Raw genomic sequence first — 20070 nt, forward strand, 5'->3', positions numbered from 1 at the left:
TTCAACAGGCTGGTCCCTTTGGGATCTGATATAGCACAGCTCAAGGTCTGTTAGATTGTGCCACAGGCCTTCAAACCCTGATGGATCAGCCCGACCCACTAGGTCTGCACTGTAGCAGAGTAGGCGTGGCCCGGCAACACTTCTAGGTGGAAGCATAGGGTGGCAATTTGCGGATTAGGATTAGAAAGTGGTACCTGTGGCTGGCCACGGGTAATTTTCAACCAAATGGTCCGAAAAGAGAAAATGAAATGCTTGCTTTGTCTAGTGTCATTTCAATATGCAGAAAGAAGCAACCAATATTCTCCATGGACGCTGATAAGTGTTTGAGGATCTCTTTCATTATGCACAAAACACACAATGTAAATATTACTTGCTCGGATTTATTATTCAAGATTAACATAAGCCTCTCCATCGGCCACAGTTACAGATTAACTGATGCCAATGCCACTTCCTTTCTGTACATGAGTAAAGAAATTCTAGCTGCAAAGTAATGTGTCGCGTGTTGCATTGCCGGTTGTTGCATTAACCCTAACGATGAAAGGCTGCCTTAATCAGAAAATGATTGCATATTAGAAGAAATTAGTGCAACAAATTAAACTCAACTTACCCATCTGCAATTTTGCAAAGGTATTCCCGCTGATCATCTCTCAATGGCACATCAGTAAAGTCTGTCATCAGACAAAGGTAATCAGCCAAAACAAACCACTGCAGGATTTGCGAAAGCTCATTTTTAAGTTGTCCAAGACTAAGAAAATATTAGTGGTTGTTTTCAGGAACAGATTGAAGCTCAATTGCAGTTTTAAAAATGGAAAAACAAACTTTGAAGCTGCTAACCCAACCTTATCAAAATAGTGTGCACACGTGTGAGTGTGCAAGTAGAAAGCAAGCGCATTTACAGTCTGTAAATGTCCTTTGCCAGAGAAATATAAAATGTAACAGTCCTTTTCATAATACCTAGTGACTTGAAAAAAAATAGTCTCTCAGTTGCTATTCACTAATTTATATGAATAAGTTATTTTACCTATGAATAGAAATACGCAGGTCAATATTCCAAACAAAACAATATCTCATTAACAACTCCTAGGCATCTTATGTTGATAAATCAGTAACTATAACTGAACTGAAAATAACCAAATGTTTTCCAGGTTTAACCTTTGCTAATTAGTTTCCCGTCATAGTGTTTTCTAAAACATTTCGCTCTTTTTGTCAGCAGCATACAGCCAAAGTAATGTAATTTAAGTAGATCGGCCAGGTTGCCTATGTAGAGTACAATGATATGACCCCTAATTGATCGACTCAAGATATGGAATGAACTGTAAATAGTTTAGCTATTAAAAAATATCACTACGAAATGGTTTCTACATACCAGCACCAGTTATTTTAGATCCCTTGAAAGATGTGTTCCCAGTAGCAAGTGCCCCTTCCAAGTTAGCATTGCTTAGATTTGCCTGCAGAAATTGGTAAGTGTGTGCACCACAACGTCACACAAAGCTTAAAGACTACATTTTAGGTTCACAAATGTTAAAAATTTCAAAGGGTTAAACAAATTAAATATGCAATCAAATTCTAATTATATGAAAAATGTAAAATAAGTGGCACTGCACTGTCTCTTATATTTAAGAGCATCAAGGAATAGGTAAATTAATAGTGCTTATAGCAAAGGTCCCCGAGCACAGCCTATCTGGACAGATGCCAATAAAATTCAACCAGGAGTACTTATATTAATATGATTCAAATCAAACCAATCTACCAGTCATTAGAAAATCTGTCTCCCATTAAGTTTTTTCATAAATGATGTAAAAAACATAAATGGACAAATTCACCTTTGTCACATTTGCCAAGGAAAAGTCTGCCCCTCTGAGATCAGCATCAGAAAGATCAGCCCCTGGTTAACGAAAAAGGAAAAGCAATAGATAATAGACAATACTAAATCGGCCTCCGAAAGAAGCCCCAACAGAAACTTCATTTAGATTTTTTTCGTTCTAAGCTTTGTAATGAGCATGTAATGACTCTTGGAAACAGCAAAAGTCATGAACTTAATTTGATGATGAAGAATAATGCAAAGATCAAATACAAAACAAAACGTTTATTAGTTTATCCTTGAGAAAGGAATCAAGTTTACCTGTTAAATCTGCATCAAAGAAGCTAGCACCTAGCAAATTCGCACCCCTAAAATTGGCTTGTCTCAATATAGACTGAGCAGATAAAACAAACCCATTTCTCAATTATCATATAAAGTTAAATACACACATACATAAGCAAAAATATGATTAATTAAGACCGTTTTGAAGTCTTGCTTGATCAAAGTCTTGCCACTGAAGTCCTTCCCACTAAGATCTTGGCCCCTTGTTACTTCAGCACCGTATGGACCTCCTCCCTTCCACAATTAATTAAATCACCATAGAAGAAAAAGCTTCAAGACTTGATAAAAATATAAACAGTTTCTTTCAGTTAATTCAACCTTTCTCTAATCCGATATTTACCTTCTCAACTTCCAAACCAAAAATTAATCAAAACATTCTAACAATTAAAAGGGGAACTTTTATTTTACCTTAAATGAAAGAGCTGGATCAACAAAGAACAATGAAGCAGACACAAGAGCAAAAAAGCTAGCTTTAGCCAGGGACTTACTTAAACAAAAAACCAGATTCTCATTACACTTGAATTCTCTTTTCAGTATCTGCTGTAACAAAACAGAAAACAAACAAAACGTAAAAACTATGCAAATTCATTGGCTTGAACATGGATACATAATATATGAACGATCAGTTCACATTGCATGTAAATAAAATTAGTAAATTGGAGAGGATGAAGGGTAACCTGGGGCGAAGGGAAGCTAGAGAAGGATAGAAAAGAGTTTGTAAAGAAGGGTTTATTAGAAGAAAGAGGAAGTTTTGGTGGGATTTTGGAAGAAAATGAGACGTTGAGAAGAGCCATTGTAGTTTGGATTTTCTGAGAAGTCGCAGCGACAGTATAGCAAATGGATAATGAGCGCAAAATCGGAGAGGATATGGATATGTTCGGGTGTGGTTATTCACACGGGTAGTTTCTTTTTTCTTTAATAAAGAATAACACCCAAGCAAGTCCCTTTTTTTTATCAGAGGATTTAGTAACATATTTTGTTTAATCAAATAAATTAAAAAATTGATATTAAAGTATATTTAAAAGAGACTTGAGTTAGCTCCATCTTGTACCTAAAGTCTTATTTTTAGGGTACACCGCAGTTTGCGAGTACGCGAAGAAGATGAAGGTTCAAGAGTTTGGTTTGGGTATGGGCCTAAGAGCTTTGAACGGTAAGCCCAACAGAAGGTTAAGATGGGCCTGGGTATTGAATTAACGGGCTTAATGACAGTCACTTTGTCTAAAGAGTGTTGGAAATTGAGCTTCCCCCAAAGTTGTTAGAAGGGACTTTATAAATTTCACAAAATAGTAGCGGACACCTGCTAATCTTATTAATGAATAATATTATGTGTATTAATAATAGTATATTATTATATAATTAAATATTAATTTTTATTAATTTAAAATATAAAAATTTTTATTATTGTTTTTGTGGTTCAATATAGCAATTACTTTGCACGGTTATTTAGTTTATATTCTTCTATGTTAATCTTTTTTATTTAATACCAATTGTTTTATCAAAAAAAACACGGTTTTGGAGATAATTTTTATGTTTTTTTTTTAAGTTGTTTGAAACAACAATTTAGACCAATTTCGAACAAATTTTCCAACAATATTCTTCATGAATATTTTGTTATTTGTCGAATTTGTGTTGACTGATATTTGGTGAATTCGTGTTAAGATTTTCATTTGACTAACTTTTGAGTTTGTAGTTTATTTGAGTTTTCTATTTAAATTTTGTTTCTATTTAGGTTTTACTTCTTCTAACATATTTTTCTCTTTTTTTTTTTTTTTTGGTGTATAAGGAATGCTAATGTGACACATGAATTAAGGGCATGACATTGTACACAATTAAATTGGAAACCAAGGAGACCGGGTTGATACAATGTCATGGTAAAGTCAAGTGCAAGCTTCATTAGATTACAAACATTAACAAAGACAATCTATAAGGGACAAGATACTATATATTATGAATGTAAATGTGTTTTGAATATAATGGATAACTCAAGTTAGAACTGATCGTATTCATCTTTCTAGTGGCACAAACAATATAAGAAGCTCTAAATCCTAGTAAAAACATTAGCTTATATTACTTATGTGCACCTCGAAGACTTGGGTTCGTGTAGTTCTGATTTGAGCCACTCACTATATCCAAATCACATTTATTTTCATAATGTATATATCATTCTTCGTCTAAGTGATTTTTGTTAATGTTTAAAATCTAAATATGCTTACACTAAATTTTACTATTACATTGTATGCAACCCGCTTTTATTGGTTGTTAGACTTAAATAATTAAATAATTGACATTACAACCCCCTTGGCTTTTTGTCATATTTTCTAATTTATACTTGTAGATTCTTCATATTTATTATGTAATACTAATTCTTGTAACTGTTTGATACGACTTTAATGTTATCTGAAATATCAGTAATTATTTTCTCGTATAACTCTTTTTAACAAGAAGTTGTTCAAAATGGTAAATAAGAACCAACTGAGAATGCATATTATTATGAAAATATAAGTAAACGAGACACATTTATCTTGACAATGTCATTAATAAATCCATATATTTGGTTATATAGACCCAAATCTTACGTCACTATTCATTCATTTTTCCCACTGATTTTCATTCACCACCTTGAACCCACGTGCTTGACAGTATGGCCGCCTAATATTGCATCCTTTGCACATATTCTTTCTACCATAAAGCACAAACATTATCATCTGATGTGGCGTCTACCACTCACATACATGCACCATGCATAAAGCACGCGCTTTATACCTCTTACTTATCTCTATCATTGCGTCCACCATCCATGTACTTGAAATCTTTATATCAATTGTCACATGTCTCATAAACGTTTACATTGTTTTGTAAAAACTTAAGTTTTCTCAAAGAAACGTAATAACAAAATTTGTCAAGGCAATAAACACCAAACACAAGAATTAGTCAAAGAAAAACAATAGTTTGCCTAACACATTATAAAAAGTTATTCGAAGTTAATAGTAAATGTCTTTTCGAACAACTCTTTGCACATAAATTGTTCGAAACTTATAGTAACTACCCTTTCACACAATTTTTTGCATAGAAGTTGTTCGAAAAAGATAGTAATTGCCCTTTCAAACATAAAAAATGTAGGTTTCATTTACAGTTACCAACCGTTTCGAATCTATTTCAACACATAGCTTATATTCGAAAACATGAAAAATGTTGAGGTTGATTTCAAAATATTTACATAAAATAAATCGATTTACAGTATTTAAAGATGCAAAGAGTTTTCTAGGTTTTATATTGGAGACGCCTAAAAAGTTTGTTGCTTGATGATGGAAAGTAAAGGTTTTTGTTTTTGGATTCAAGGTATTTTTTGCAAAAGAATATATGTGGATATTAGAAAAAGGACATTTGAGAGAGGAAAAATGTATCATTTTTCAATTTTTGTTTCTAAATAACAATAAAATTATATGTACCTATTTTGAATATATAAATATGTATATATTTAATACGTGTTATTATGTGATTGAATAATTTTAAATTAAAGATAAAATAATAATCACTCATGTGATGACACACATAAGTGTGCATCCATTATTGTTTAAAGTTTTAAGTGTTCTTGCAAAGGTTGATAAAGGCAAAATTTCCTTCTATAAGGAAAACACCAGAACTCATGGTAGGGAATTAGATGAATTCGATGATATATAATAATAATAATAATAATAATAATAAAATTATATATACATATTTAAATATATAAATAAATATATATTTATAAAAATTCTCATATAATTAAATAATATTAAATAAAAAATCAAATAATATATTTATTTATTTATGTATTTAAAATAAATATATAAAATATTACCTAAAAAATAATAAAATGTGTAAGCCCTTTGCATCAGCATAAATACTATACAGTGAAATCAACCGAATAATTAAGCAATAATTCTTAAAAATTAGTGAGGTCACAATCTCAGGAGATACGTATAACAGGACGATCCCAAGCCCGGTGGCTTTCTGGTAAAACGACTGAAAGCGTGCATTAAAAAAAGTCATAAAGATAGAAAGACACCAATCACCGAAAATGGTCACAGATGAGAATTACAAAGAAAGAAAAGAAATGAAAATTATTTAAAAAAAAAAAAAAAAAGGTATCAGAGTTAATAAGAGCAGCAGTGATAAAAGACTGGAGAGATTGACTGAGAAGAAACAAAAATGGTGGGAATACTGGTTGGGCTGATTTCTAATGGAGTTTGATTGAGTTTGAGTTTAAATTTTATTTGAATAAATTCAAACTCAACTTAAATAAACTCAATTTTAAATTTAAACTTGAGAATGAATTATTTTTTGATTTAAATTTGAATTTTAAAAATATTTGTCTAGTTAATTATGTAAATTTTAAAAATTTAATACAAATATAATATTATTTTAATTAATATATATTAAAATAAATTATTTTAATATTATTATTCTATTACAGTATAAGTCGATTTTAAAGTTTAAATAAAATTTGAAATTAATTCAAATTTAAATTTAATTCTTCTCAGTCAAGTTAAATTTGAAGTCAAAGTTAAGTTGGTTTAGCCCAATTCAAGCAAGTTTACGCGAATTCAAACATGATGCGGCCCGATTTGGCACGGTTTTTAGAGGTGACATCTTGCAGACCTTGGCATTCAATTCCTTGTCGGGACTTGAACACAGTGACGTGTTCCCACTACCCATCTCCCCCTTCTCCTCTCTCTCTCATGCGCACGTTACCCCACGCCATTCAAGATTCAGAAGTTTAGTCCACTTCTTACCAAATGCTTCGAGCTACTCTTTCTCTCTCTCTTTTTCTATTCCTTCTTTTCTTCTGTACTTTTTCATCTTGAGAACCTCTTTCCTTGCCAATTATACTCCACCATGTGGTACTTTATAGGTGGAACTGTCAGTTAATTTATTCGACAAAAATCACTGGGGGGTGTTTATTTTGTTGCTTGTTGTAGAGGAGTGAAGCTAGGTCTCATCGAACTTGGGGTTAGGGATTGAATTGAAACTTGTACAGGACAAAACTGGGAACAAGGGGGACAAGGAAAAGCCATTTTCTGCAAAACCGCTTACCTGTTTTGAGTGGTACACGAATCGTTATCGTACGCCAGTCGCCAGCAAGTGTGTTAAATTTGAGTTGTTGGCAGATTTAACGTACGCCTAGAACAGTATGAAACTGTGAAACAAGCGGAAAAAACCGGAGAACCCTCAAAGAGTAATCGTACTTGCAGCTGATTCTTTGTGTAAAGAGGTACAGGTACTTTAATTTCTTCCCCTCCTGACCAGCAGATTATTTAACTCTTTTTTGTTAATTTCTACCTCGTATTATATAAACACGTTGTTCTCTATGTTTCATGGGTGTGGGGTTAAAAGATTGTAAATGGGTAGATGAAGCTGGGTTGGCACTGAAAGGTTAGATCTTTGAAGCTTTTTGGGGTTTATGTGAAGTAGGGGGTTTGTGGGATCTGATTTTTGGAATTTTGGGACTAATGGGTAGGGATTTTCATGCAAAATAAGAGGAACCCATATCTTTAGTGTCTGGTTCATGCAACATGGCTAGATGGGTTCGGCTGATTTTTGGGTGAGAAAAAGGGGAAAGGGATAAGGTTTTGGATTATATACTCTTGGATTTGCGTTTCTTATATTAGAGACCTCTCAATCTACAGCAGGAAACAAACAAAGATCAAATCAAAGGGGAAAAAGAATCCGTGAGTTTTATCCGACTTCTCAGTGTTTGGTGCTTTTCATCATCCCACTGTTCAAGAAAGCGGCGAGGAAGATAAAGCTTACCAATAATAAAGGCTAGCAAACGAAGACTAATCTTGTTATCTTCTTATATTGATTCTCAAGGAACCAATTATGAATCGCTGGTGGGCTGGAAATATGGCAATGAGAGGTGTTGATCCAACAACTCCACCTCCGAGTCTTCACTTGAGGAATCCAGAAGAGGAACATAGCAGTCTTAGTCGTCTCGGTGCAAGAAGAGAGCAAGACTTCATAGACAATAACGCAAATAGCGCAACAAACACCAATAACATTAACGCAAATAACGCCAGCACCAATAGCCCTAACGCCGCCACCCAGAACCAACAACAACACCAGGATGACCAAGAAGACAGCCGCGACAACAACGAATCTGAAGATCAAAACTTGGGCCTCGAAACCACCGAACCGGGTTACGGTTCATCCTCTCGTCGACCCAGAGGAAGACCACCTGGTTCGAGGAATAAGCCAAAACCACCCATTGTCATTACCAAAGAAAGCCCTAACTCTCTCCGTAGCCACGTACTTGAAATCACAAGCGGCACTGACATCGTTGAGAGCATCGCGAATTTCGCTCAGCGCCGCCACCGTGGCGTCTCCGTCTTAAGTGGAAGCGGCATCGTGACCAATGTTACACTCAGACAACCAGCAGCACCAGGTGGGATTATCACGCTCCATGGAAGGTTCGAGATTTTATCATTATCCGGTGCGTTTTTGCCGGCTCCATCGCCACCTGGAGCCACGGGTTTAACCGTGTATTTAGCTGGTGGACAAGGTCAGGTGGTGGGGGGAACTGTAATGGGGGCTTTAATGGCGTCAGGGCCAGTGATTGTGATAGCAGCTACATTTACTAATGCTACATATGAGAGGTTACCTATTGAAGATGAAGGAGAACCTAGTGGTGGTGGTGGGTCAATTGGACAGTCTCAGGGCTTGCAACAGCAAGGAAATGAAAATAATAATGGTGGTGGTGGTCAGTCTCAGAGTTTGGGCGGTGAGCAAGGTGGTTCAACAACAATTCCTATGCCTATATATAATCTGCCTCCTAATTTGCTTCCTAATGGACAAATGCCTCATGATGTATTTTGGGCTCCACCGCCTCGTCCGCCTCCGTTCAACTAATCAGAGAGAAGTAGAGATGTTGATGGGGAAGAGAAAGAGAAGGTTTTTCTAACTGGTTTTGTGCAAAATGTACTAATAATTTAATGTATAAGCATAGCAAGGAAGATTAGCTAGGTTTCTTTATCTTTGTGAACCTTGATCAAGTGATCACTATAGTGAATTACGTTTTGCCATGTTTTGGATACTCTTTGATTGTCTTTGTTTCTTCTCTCTAATAAACTTTTCTTTGTGGAAGATTTTAGCCTTTTATGATGTAGGAATAGCAGCTACAAGAAAAATGGAATTGATGCTACTGAAGCTTATGACTCTGCTCGTTTATGGTAAGCTCACCGAATTAATTTTATGGAAGAACGTAGCCTTTTATGATGCTTCCGTAATTTGTGACTTAATAGTATTAATGTTATGATTGAAATTTAACTTTTTTGGGAATTGATAGATGAAAATTTTCTATATTAGCACAGATAGATAGGGATGGGGAGCGGGAGAAAAATAGGGAGTCGGTGGGATTGATTTATCCAAATTTCCTCCACAATGGTCGTTTCAGTAAATCCAAGTTGAATGGTAAAGTGAATACACTTGCATATTGTGCTACACAAGGATATTCCCAACTTGGTTTATCCCCCACCTAGTTGAATTAGTTGGATACTTTATGTATGTTGGGGCTCGAGCAATGATATTACGTGATGAAATATTTTTTTATCTTTAATTCAAAATTATATATCATCTTTATACCTAAATATATCCTCAAAAGTATGTGTATATAATTTTATTGGTTAGAACTCTATGACTTGTGGCTAAATTTGATGTGAAGCAATGGTCCTATCCTAATGTGTTTAATTTTTTTTGGCCATTTAGATATAAAGCTATATTGACAATGTCAAGCATCTTCTGCTTCGTTTTTTGTAAGACATTAATGAATGATTTTATTGATCTATGCAGCTTTTGCTTCGTGGTTTTCAAGTGCCTTGCTAGTTTGGGTCTCATTTTAGTGATACATTTTAAAGTTGTTCCTCTTGGGACAAAAACATGCCTAAACAACTCAAATTTGCTATGATATTAGTCAAAATTTTGTATCTTTCCCTCGGCCAAGTTATTTTTGTCAAGCGACAAGAAAATCAACCACACATGGACAGACAATATTTGAGAATTACTTATGTATACATTCAGCCTTTCCTGCCTATTGTTTATATGATTTCTGATTGTTTTTAATACTCCCTCTCTCTTTTATGAACCTAATTGTCAAATGAGTTAAGCATGAATGTTACAAGTAGGATTAGAAAAAAAAACCAACTTGTTGCAATGTGATTTTATCTATTCCTATAATTTCAATTTTTTCGGTTGTCATCTGTGTCAACTTAATCATAGATATGGACTTATTCTCTATAAATAATGCCTGAACTGGCTGCTTCTACTTTATTTTGAAGCAGAAAGATTGTTTTCTTGGTAAATAAACACTTCTCTGGCATATATCATTTCTCATCTGAGATAGTGAGGCAAATATATATATATTTTTTAATATCATTTTATGATTGGTTTTAGCTGAATACTGTGTTTACTAGGGACTAAGAGCTGTTAATTAGCATAGGGGACTGTAATTTTCATAACAGCTATTAAGTTGTGTTTACTTTTACTCAAGTTTTTCTGATATGATATTCTGAACATAATTTGTTTGGAAATTTTTCTTCAAATGGTCAAGTAAGGCTGCCTACGTTATAGAACTTCCGTGTCAAGTGGGTAGTAATAGTTGGGAAGTTTTCAATTGTCGTTGTGAAGTATTTTTGCTTCTTTTACTCCCACTTGATCAAAGTTGGTTGATGTAAAGACATTTTGTGCAGATTGAAGTTGATTTTTAGGAAAAACAAAAAATAGAATTGGTCTGGAGTAGTGATCATCTTTTAACCCTTTGTGCCTGCAAGACTATTGAATATTGGCCAGATGAATCAAATTAGAAGTCTAGTTCTTGTAGATTCACTAGCTAATTTGTATTTTTCTGGGGATCTTGAAAGTTGTGAGGTGAATATGAAGTTTGGTAAAGCCTCACAAATTAGAAATACTATTGACACAATAGAAGGGTACCCTTTGAGAATTCTGCTGTATTACTCAACAATATCCTGATAAAATTATGGTGAGGCTCGACATTTATATAGTTTTGCAAATGAAACAAAGCAATAAGAATGCAACTCAACCAAGCTTTGTCAAAAAATGGAAAAAGCTGCAACCACTACATTGACTAATGTAACCATCTGGTGGGTGGGCACTGGGCAGCCATTGTTTTGCCCTTTTTCCCAAGAAAGCTAATGGTAGTCTTGCTAAATCCTTGTGAGATGACGCTGAAATTTGACATTAAAGGGATAATAGAACAAAAATTTTGATGTTATTATACCTTAGAAGTTAAGGAAATTGTTAATGTTGGTTGGGTTTATGACTTTTGAGGCAGTACTTGAAAAGTCATTGATATCCGAAGAAAAGTAGAAGAATAAACAATGGTCCAACTCCAACTTGTTAAGTGTGTTATCGACATCCAAATGTTCATCCAACCATTTCAAACCCACGCTTGTAATTTCTTTTCCAAATGATTGTTGTATACGGAATTTAGTATTTGCTTTGACATGACATAAGATATGTACCAAAATAGGAAAGTGTCTTGTTTTATAGCAATGATATACATTAAGATGATTAATTAAATAACTGTTATGCATCAAATTAAGCATTCTGAAATCAATTCTTGAAGCACAGCTAGACACAAATGAACAACGGGCAACTACTATTTGATTGGCCAATCTAAAACTTATAATAGGTGTATAACGAGGATCAATGACCAAACGATATCAAATCTATAATTTATAAAAAAAATAGTTTTTTTAAAGTCATTTTAACCGGCAGGAGAGGAGAGGGAGAACTAAAGATGGGGAGAACTAAAAACAATATTGTGAACATATATTAGGTCAAATCATATAAAAACTTTGATGTCAAGTTATGTTGGTTTTACAAGGAAATTTCTCCACACAGCTTTGCCTGAAGAACCTAAAAATGACAATTTGGAGAATGAGAAGCCAGCCTCTGGTGAAAAAAAAAAAAAAAAAAGGAAGAAGCAAAGAGCATAAGATGGACCTACGAGCACATCGCCTCCTATTGTATTTCTTTCTTGATTGATTTGGACTTAATAATTACTTTCTGGGTGGAGCACTTTTCTCTGTTGTGATTCTAATGGACTACTGTTGCTTCTCCCTTGGGTTTGAATTCTAGTGTGTTAATCCTCACCTTTTTCTCAAGATGTATTTAGATGCCTCTTGAGATACAAGATATAATTTTTTGGAATCATTCATGTATTGTAGGAGTAGCACTAGTTCTTATGATTATTGGAGAACTATAACTAGAATACTTATCAACTAATTCGCTATTGTTAATATAAATTATTTTTCAAATATTATGTGCGAACAATCTTTTTTGTTTATAATCAAAGTTAAAACTAATTGGATAAATTTTGAGTAGGAGCTTGTCCTCACATATTTTAGTTTCCGCTCTTAAACCTTCATAGTTGGCTAGTTTTAGTTTCGATTCCCAACTTTTCAACAAAGTAATCAAATTCACTCACCCTAGCAAATAGTTCATCTAATAATCCTTAACACTTATTTTATTCTAAGAAAGAGAAGTAATCCAATGAGTTTTGGAGTGAAGAATATTATATAGTGCCGATTTAGTATAGCTTATTTCATTTAAATTATCAGATTAAATAATTAATTATGATATGTTTAGAATCGTGTATATAAAGAATATAATTGTGGATTACAAGCACACTTTTAGATTATTTAAACCGTAATCCAAAAATTAGTAAGATTAACTTTTTTTAAATTACCGGATTACTGAATTTAATGAATTTTTCTATATTTCTAATCTGAAAAGTTATAGTATTAAGCATACTAAATATTTTAACACAAATAAGCGTTTTAGATTATTTGTCGAACAATCATATTCGGATTTTGATTATTCATAATTTAATAATCATATATTATATTAAACATATAAAAAATAATTACTATATAATCAATATTTCTATAATTATAAATCTAAAATCATAATTCAATAATGATAGAATGTGCTTATGGGACACATGAATTAAGAGAATAAATTTTTCTAAGTTCATATACAAAGTTATGTATAGATGATAATGAAATATATAGCATTTTAATTGACTTTATTTATATTAATTTTTTTCATTCATGATGTGACACATAATTTTGCACACAAACTTTACAAGAGTAAATATTGTTCTTGTAAGAGTAATAAATTACATTTATTCCACCCATGGTGGTCTTTTCAATTGTTATATGGTATAAATAATATTTTTTATTTAAAATCAAATTTTATTTAAAAAAAATTAACAATGTAGGGTTAAAGTAATAATTTTATTATTAATTAATTTTGAAAAAAATTTAAGAATAAGTTATTTACGAATCAAATCTAAATTTTTAAAAAATGATAATTTAACGCTTAAAAATTTTAAAAACTCATAAATCAATCAGTGAAATCTTTTGGAAACATTAGCTACGACGCCACTCCTTTAAAAGTTATCATATTCACCCTCATATTATGAAAAGACTATTGTAGCCCCAATAGGTTATAACATAACATTTATAATTCTAATTTATTGAATTTTTTAAATTCTTTAGGGTGTTATTGTCATTTTCAAAAGTATCAACAAACATATTAAAATTTTCAATAAAAGCCCCAAATTTTTTTTGAATTTCAGCACTAATATTTTCAAAAATTTCAATTTGCTCTTCAAACATATAACTATATATCATTGACATATTTATTTGTAGGAAGAGAAGGAGAAGGGGGTGAAGGTGAGAGAAAAGATAAATAAGTGAGTTTTTATGTAATTTAGATATTTAAATGATTTATTTATTTTTTTTGTAAATTTAGGGTTATATGATAATTTAAAAAAATAAATGATAATTTTACTTTCGAATAATGTTTTTTCATTAATAAAGTTTGATTTTAGATGAAAAAATGTTACTTATATCAATGAGGGATAAAAAAATATTCTAAAGCAAAATCTTAAGTGAAAAAATATAATTTACTTTTTTTTTTTAACAATAAATTTCATCAAAGTCAAACCACCACCCCTTCAAAGTGGAATCAATGTCGTATTGAATTGGAACTCTGAGTGTAATGATCGACCTTATAATCAGTAAATTAAAAGTTTAATATTAAAATATCATTCAAAAATATTAAAACCCATAATCTGTTATGCATGAAACTCTGTACATTGTCACTCAAAATGCCCTTTAAGGGCATCATTTACTCTTTATATAAATTACACTTGTAATAAGAATATAATAATATTAATTATCAGAGAATTAGATCTTAATGCCATACATTGCCACTAGATGTTGCCATAAGTATTTACCTTTATTAAGATGCATGATTTTATTTATTTACTCTTTGATGCAATTAAATATCAAATCCTCTGCTTAAAATTAGGATTTTTTTTAAAATTCTAAATCTCTTTAAAATAAGAATAAAAATAACTACTAATTAATTGCATGCACCCGTAACATATTACTTTTCAAGCTTGCCTCTTAATTTTTACCTTATATGATTATCCCTCTTTCAACGAGAACTAATTTTGAAATAAATAATAAATAATAATAAAACTTTTACTATGTATTCATCTCTGTACAGATTTTCTTCCGACAGAAACATTTAACTTAACCACTAGAAAATTGCCACGTCATGAACTGGATTTTCGTTTGGACCCACAGATGGCGAGATCGGCGGCCTTCAAACAAAAAACAGAACAAAATCTTACTTAAAAGCAAATACAGAATTCTTTACTGACGACACATGAAGTGGGGTTTTGATCCGTAATAAGACAAAACCCTTGTCACCAAAGTCTTACTACTTGCTTCACTGATTCTTTTATTCAACTACAACAAGGTCACTACCATTCTTTACATATATATATGTATTTAATTTATATTTGTTATTGATAGTGATTTTTTTGGATGGTCTGATTTTGGCTCTGTTTCGGTTGTTAATTTGATTATCTTATGAAGGTCTGTTTTGTATTGATTTTGTGTTACTGGGATGTTTGGACTTTCAAATGAAGTTATTGATATTTGTTTATGTTGTGGGGGTTGCAGGCTGTGTAAATGGCTGGTTTAAAGGAAATTACAGCGGCTGAATTCTTGCAAGTAAGTTTTGATTCATTACCATCTGTTTGGCTCCCGGGAAACCGTACGAAATTGCTCTTTATTTACAGAGATAGACGCGTAAAATATAAAGCTGCTTTGAGTTTCCCATTCTTCGATGCTGTGTTTCTTTTCATTTTCATATAATCCTGTTTTTTTTTTTTTTTTCTGATTCTATGTCTCAAGGTTTTGATTGAGGTAGTAAATTTGACGGTTTTTTGTTATTCTTTTAAATGTTAATAACAGGGTACACCTAGGCATACTCTCCTTTTGAATAAAAACTCGGCTGTCAAGCCGGAACATTTTCTATGGGGCACAAAATGTAATCAGAATTCGAAGTTTGGTATATCTAACATAAGAGGTGTTTCGTTGAAATGTTGTGCCCAATCAAGGCTGCGAGCTGTTGTTTCTGGGAATGTTGGTAGTTCCATCGATGAACAAACAAAATTTTTGGAAGAGCCCACTAAAGAGGTTGTTCATTTTATCGTGTTCCATTAATTCAAGATAGTGCAACAGCTGAGCTTCTCAAGTCAGTTCAAACAAAGATTTCGAACAAGATTGTTGGTTTGAAAACAGAGCAGTGTTTTAATATTGGTGTTGATTCAAGTATTTCGAGTGAGAAGCTTGGGGTCTTGAAGTGGCTTCTTCAAGAAACTTATGAGCCAGAAAATTTGGGGGCTGAGAGTTTTCTTAAGAAGAAGAGACAAGAAGGGTTGAAATCTATAATGATTGAGTTTGGGCCTAGGTTGTCATTTACTACTGCAGGGTCTGCTAATGCTGAATCGATATGTCAGGCATGTGGGTTAACAGAGGTGACTCGTTTAGAGAGGTCTAGGAGATACTTGTTGTACAGTAAGGGAGATCTGCTAGATAATCAGATCAATGATTTTGCTGCAATGGATCATGATCGAATGACTGAGTGCATATATGTCCAGAAGTTGACATCATTCGAGATCAGCGTGGTTCCAGAGGAAGTCAGATATGTGCCTGTGATGGAGAAGGGCAGGAAGGCATTGGAGGAAATCAATCAGGAGATGGGTTTGGCATTTGATGAGCAAGATTTGCAGTATTACACCAGGCTCTTTAGGGATGACATTAAACGGAATCCATCAACTGTTGAATTGTTTGATATTGCACAATCTAATAGTGAGCACAGCAGGCACTGGTATTTTACTGAGAAGATTTGCATTGATGGAAAACCTATGGATAGAACTCTTATGCAGATTGTGAAGAGCACCTTGCAGACAAACCAAACAATTCTGTCATTGGATTCAAGGATAACTCAAGTGCAATCAGGGGGTTCCCAGCTAAGCAATTGCGACCAGTCCAACCTGGTTCAACATGTCCATTAATTGCAACTACTCATGACCTTGATATTTTGTTTACAGCAGAGACCCACAATTTCCCATGTGCAGTGGCACCTTACCCTGGTGCAGAGACAGGTGCAGGGGGTCGAATCAGGGATACTCATGCCACAGGAAGAGGATCTTTTGTTGTTGCATCTACAGCTGGTTACTGTGTTGGAAATCTCAATATAGAGGGGTCTTATGCTCCTTGGGAAGATCCATCTTTTAGATATCCATCAAACTTGGCTTCCCCACTTCAAATCCTTGTTGATGCCAGTAATGGTACTTCAGACTATGGTAACAAATTTGGGGAGCCATTGATTCAGGGTTACACTTGAAGTTTTGGAATGAGACTCCCAAGTGGCGAAAGGCGCGAATGGTTGAAGCCAATTATGTTCAGTGGAGGCATTGGGCAGATTGATCATACCCATATATCAAAAGGAGAGCCTGATATTGGAATGTTAGTTGCGAAGATTGGGGGTCCAGCATATCGTATCGGAATGGGTGGTGGAGCAGCATCTAGCATGGTTAGTGGGCAGAATGATGCAGATCTTGATTTTAATGCAGTACAGCGTGGAGATGCTGAGATGGCACAGAAATTATATCATGTTGTTCGTGCTTGCATAAAAATGGGAGAGAATAACCCAATTATAAGCATTCATGATCAAGGAGCCGGTGGGAACTTTAATGTTGTAAAGGAAATCATTTACCCAAAGGGTGCTGAGATTGATATACGGGCTGTTGTAATTGGTGACCACACTGTGTCGGTTTTAGAGATTTGGGTGCAGAATATCAGGAGCAAGATGCAATCCTAGTGAAGCCTGAAAGCTGCAATATGGTACAATCGATATGTGAAAGAGAGAGAGTTTCAATGGCTGTTATTGGAAGCATTAAATTGGAAGCATTAATGGTCAGGGACGTGTTGTTTTAGTTGATAGTTCAGCTATTCAAAAGTGTCAGTCAAGTGGACTTCCTCCTCCTCCTCCTGCTGTGGATCTTGAGCTTGAAAAAGTACTTGGGGACATGCCTCAGAAGACCTTTGAATTTTCTCGGTTTGACCAGGCTTGGGAGCCACTTGATATTGCTCCTGGGATTACGGTGATGGATTCACTGAAGAGGGTATTGACACTTCCATCTGTCTGTTCCAAGCGATTCTTAACAACAAAGGTGGATAGGTATGTGACAGGGCTTGTAGCACAGCAACAAACTGTTGGCCCCTTGCAAATCACTCTTGCTGACGTTGCAGTCATTGCTTAGACATATACTGATTTGACTGGAGGTGCATGTGCCATCGGGGAGCAGCCAATCAAGGGCTTGCTGAATCCAAAAGCAATGGCTAGATTAGCAGTTGGAGAAGCACTTACAAATCTTGTTTGGGCGAAGGTTACTTCTCTCTCTGATATTAAAGCGAGTGGTAATTGGATGTATGCTGCCAAGCTCAACGGGGAAGGAGCAGCCATGTATGACGCTGCAACAGCTCTTTCAGAAGCTATGATAGAACTTGGTATTGCAATTGATGGGGGAAAGGACAGTCTTTCAATGGCAGCACATGCAGGTGGAGAGGTTGTTAAAGCTCCTGGAAATCTTGTTGTTAGTGTCTATGTCACATGTCCTGACATAACAAAAACAGTGAGCCCAGATTTGAAACTAGGAGATGATGGTGTTTTACTTCACATTGATTTGACAAAGGGGAAGCGCCGATTGGGTGGATCTGCTCTTGCTCAAGTGTTCAACCAAGTTGGAGATGAGTCTCCTGATGTTGAAGATTTTCCTTATTTTGAAAGGCTATCTGAGGGTGTTCAAGACCTTCTTGCAGATGAACTTTTATCTGCTGGTCATGATATTAGTGATGGTGGGCTTTTGGTGTGCACACTGGAAATGGCATTTGCTGGGAACTATGGGGTTACATTGGACTTGAAGTCAGGAGGACACAGCCTCTTCCATACACTGTTTGCAGAAGAGCTTCGTCTTGTTCTTGAGGTGAGCAAGAAAAACTTGGATATTGTATTGAAAAGACTAAATGGTGCTGGTGTTTTTGCTGAGATCATTGGACAGGTGACTGGCTCACCCACAATAGAATTGAAGGTTGATGGGGTTACTCATCTGAATGAGAAAACATCTTTTGTAAGAGACATGTGGGAGGAAACCAGTTTTGAACTAGAAAAGTTCCAGAGATTGGCTTCTTGTGTGGAATCAGAAAAAGAAGGATTGAAGTCTAGGCATGAACGTTCTTGGAATTGTTCTTTACACCCTCCTTTACAGATGAGAAGTACATGACTGCAACTTGGAAACCAAAAGTAGCTGTTCTTCGAGAGGAAGGTAGCAATGGGGATAGAGAAATTTCAGCGGCCTTTTATGCTGCAGGTTTTGAACCATGGGATGTTACAATGTCAGACCTTCTTAATGGTGCCATCTCTCTTCTGGAATTCTGTGGAATTGTATTTGTAGGAGGCTTTAGCTATGCTGATGTTCTTGATTCTGCAAAAGGTTGGTCTGCTTCCATTAGATTCAATCAGCCACTTCTAAATCAATTCCAGGAATTCTATAAGCGGCCAGACACTTTTAGTCTTGGTGTTTGCAATGGATGTCAGCTCATGGCTCTGTTGGGATGGGTTCCAGGGCCTCAAGTTTGGGGTGTAAATGGAGCTGGTGGGGACCCGTCACAACCAAGGTTTGTTCATAATAAATCAGGTCGTTTTGAATGCCGCTTCATAAGTGTGACAATAAAGGACTCACCTGCTATAATGTTCAAAGGAATGGAAGGTAGTACCTTGGGTGTGTGGGCAGCTCATGGCGAAGGGCGAGCATATTTCCCTGATGATGGTGTTCTAGGCCGTGTTCTTCACTCAAATTTGGCCCCAGTAAGATACTGTGATGATGATGGGAATCCTACTGAAGTTTACCCATTTAATATCAATGGCTCCCCCTTAGGAGTGGCAGCATTTTGTTCACCAGATGGAAGACATCTTGCGATGATGCCTCATCCAGAGCGTTGCTTCTTGATGTGCAATTCCCATGGTATCCAAAGCACTGGACCGTGGACAAGAAAGGTCCTAGCCCATGGTTAAAGATGTTCCAGAATGCCAGAGAACGGTGTTCATGAGCTGTGATTTTATCTATTCCTATAATTTCAATGTTCTCAGTTTTCTTTTGTTTCAACTCAATCATAAGATATGGACTTTGATCTCTTTATTAGTAACTTTATGCAGCCATCAAATAAACATTCTTCTCTAAAAATAATGTCTGAACTGGATGCTTTTTTGAAGACTTGATTTTGAAGCAGTAAGATTGTTTTCTTAACTTAACCTTGGAAGTCTGTCTTGTAAGTATGAGGTTAATTTAACCCTGGCCGCTTTTTTGGACTTTTGTAGCTTGCACTATCTTCTCTAGTAAATATAATTTCCCATCTGAATGATTGGTTTTAGCTGAATAGTGTGTTCACTAGGGGACTAAGAACTCCTACATAGTATAATGGAGTGTAATTTTCATAACTATT

General features: G+C 34.7%; 2 protein-coding genes and 1 pseudogene across 4 annotated transcripts; 2 read left to right on the forward strand and 1 right to left on the reverse strand.

Annotated features, from left to right (window-relative positions):
- Nucleotides 1-320: 320 nt before the first annotated feature.
- LOC123227562 (thylakoid lumenal 15 kDa protein 1, chloroplastic) lies at nucleotides 321-3038 on the reverse strand. 2 transcript variants are annotated; one of them, XM_044652599.1, is made up of 8 exons: nucleotides 2821-3038; nucleotides 2552-2683; nucleotides 2282-2377; nucleotides 2123-2195; nucleotides 1824-1885; nucleotides 1367-1448; nucleotides 608-668; nucleotides 321-528 (listed from the first exon to the last, which is right to left on the reverse strand). In XM_044652599.1, exons 1-8 carry the CDS (start codon nucleotides 2935-2937, stop codon nucleotides 477-479), a joined length of 675 nt encoding a protein of 224 aa, XP_044508534.1. In that variant the 5' UTR covers nucleotides 2938-3038; the 3' UTR covers nucleotides 321-476. The 2 variants fall into 2 exon arrangements, with proteins under 2 accessions (XP_044508534.1, XP_044508535.1); XM_044652600.1 differs by having other exon boundaries at nucleotides 2552-2680; nucleotides 2821-3035.
- A 3864-nt stretch (nucleotides 3039-6902) lies between these two features.
- Nucleotides 6903-9215, forward strand: LOC123227559 (AT-hook motif nuclear-localized protein 15-like). Of its 2 annotated transcripts, none has more exons than XM_044652596.1 (2): nucleotides 6903-7403; nucleotides 7813-9215. In XM_044652596.1, exon 2 carries the CDS (start codon nucleotides 8006-8008, stop codon nucleotides 9029-9031), a length of 1026 nt encoding a protein of 341 aa, XP_044508531.1. In that variant the 5' UTR covers nucleotides 6903-7403; nucleotides 7813-8005; the 3' UTR covers nucleotides 9032-9215. The 2 variants fall into 2 exon arrangements, with proteins under 2 accessions (XP_044508531.1, XP_044508532.1); XM_044652597.1 differs by having other exon boundaries at nucleotides 6903-7397.
- A 5654-nt stretch (nucleotides 9216-14869) lies between these two features.
- LOC123227550 lies at nucleotides 14870-19769 on the forward strand (annotated as a pseudogene).
- Nucleotides 19770-20070: the final 301 nt, after the last annotated feature.

This window comes from Mangifera indica, chromosome 10, assembly GCF_011075055.1.
Source record: "Mangifera indica cultivar Alphonso chromosome 10, CATAS_Mindica_2.1, whole genome shotgun sequence".
Classification (NCBI taxonomy): domain Eukaryota; kingdom Viridiplantae; phylum Streptophyta; class Magnoliopsida; order Sapindales; family Anacardiaceae; genus Mangifera; species Mangifera indica.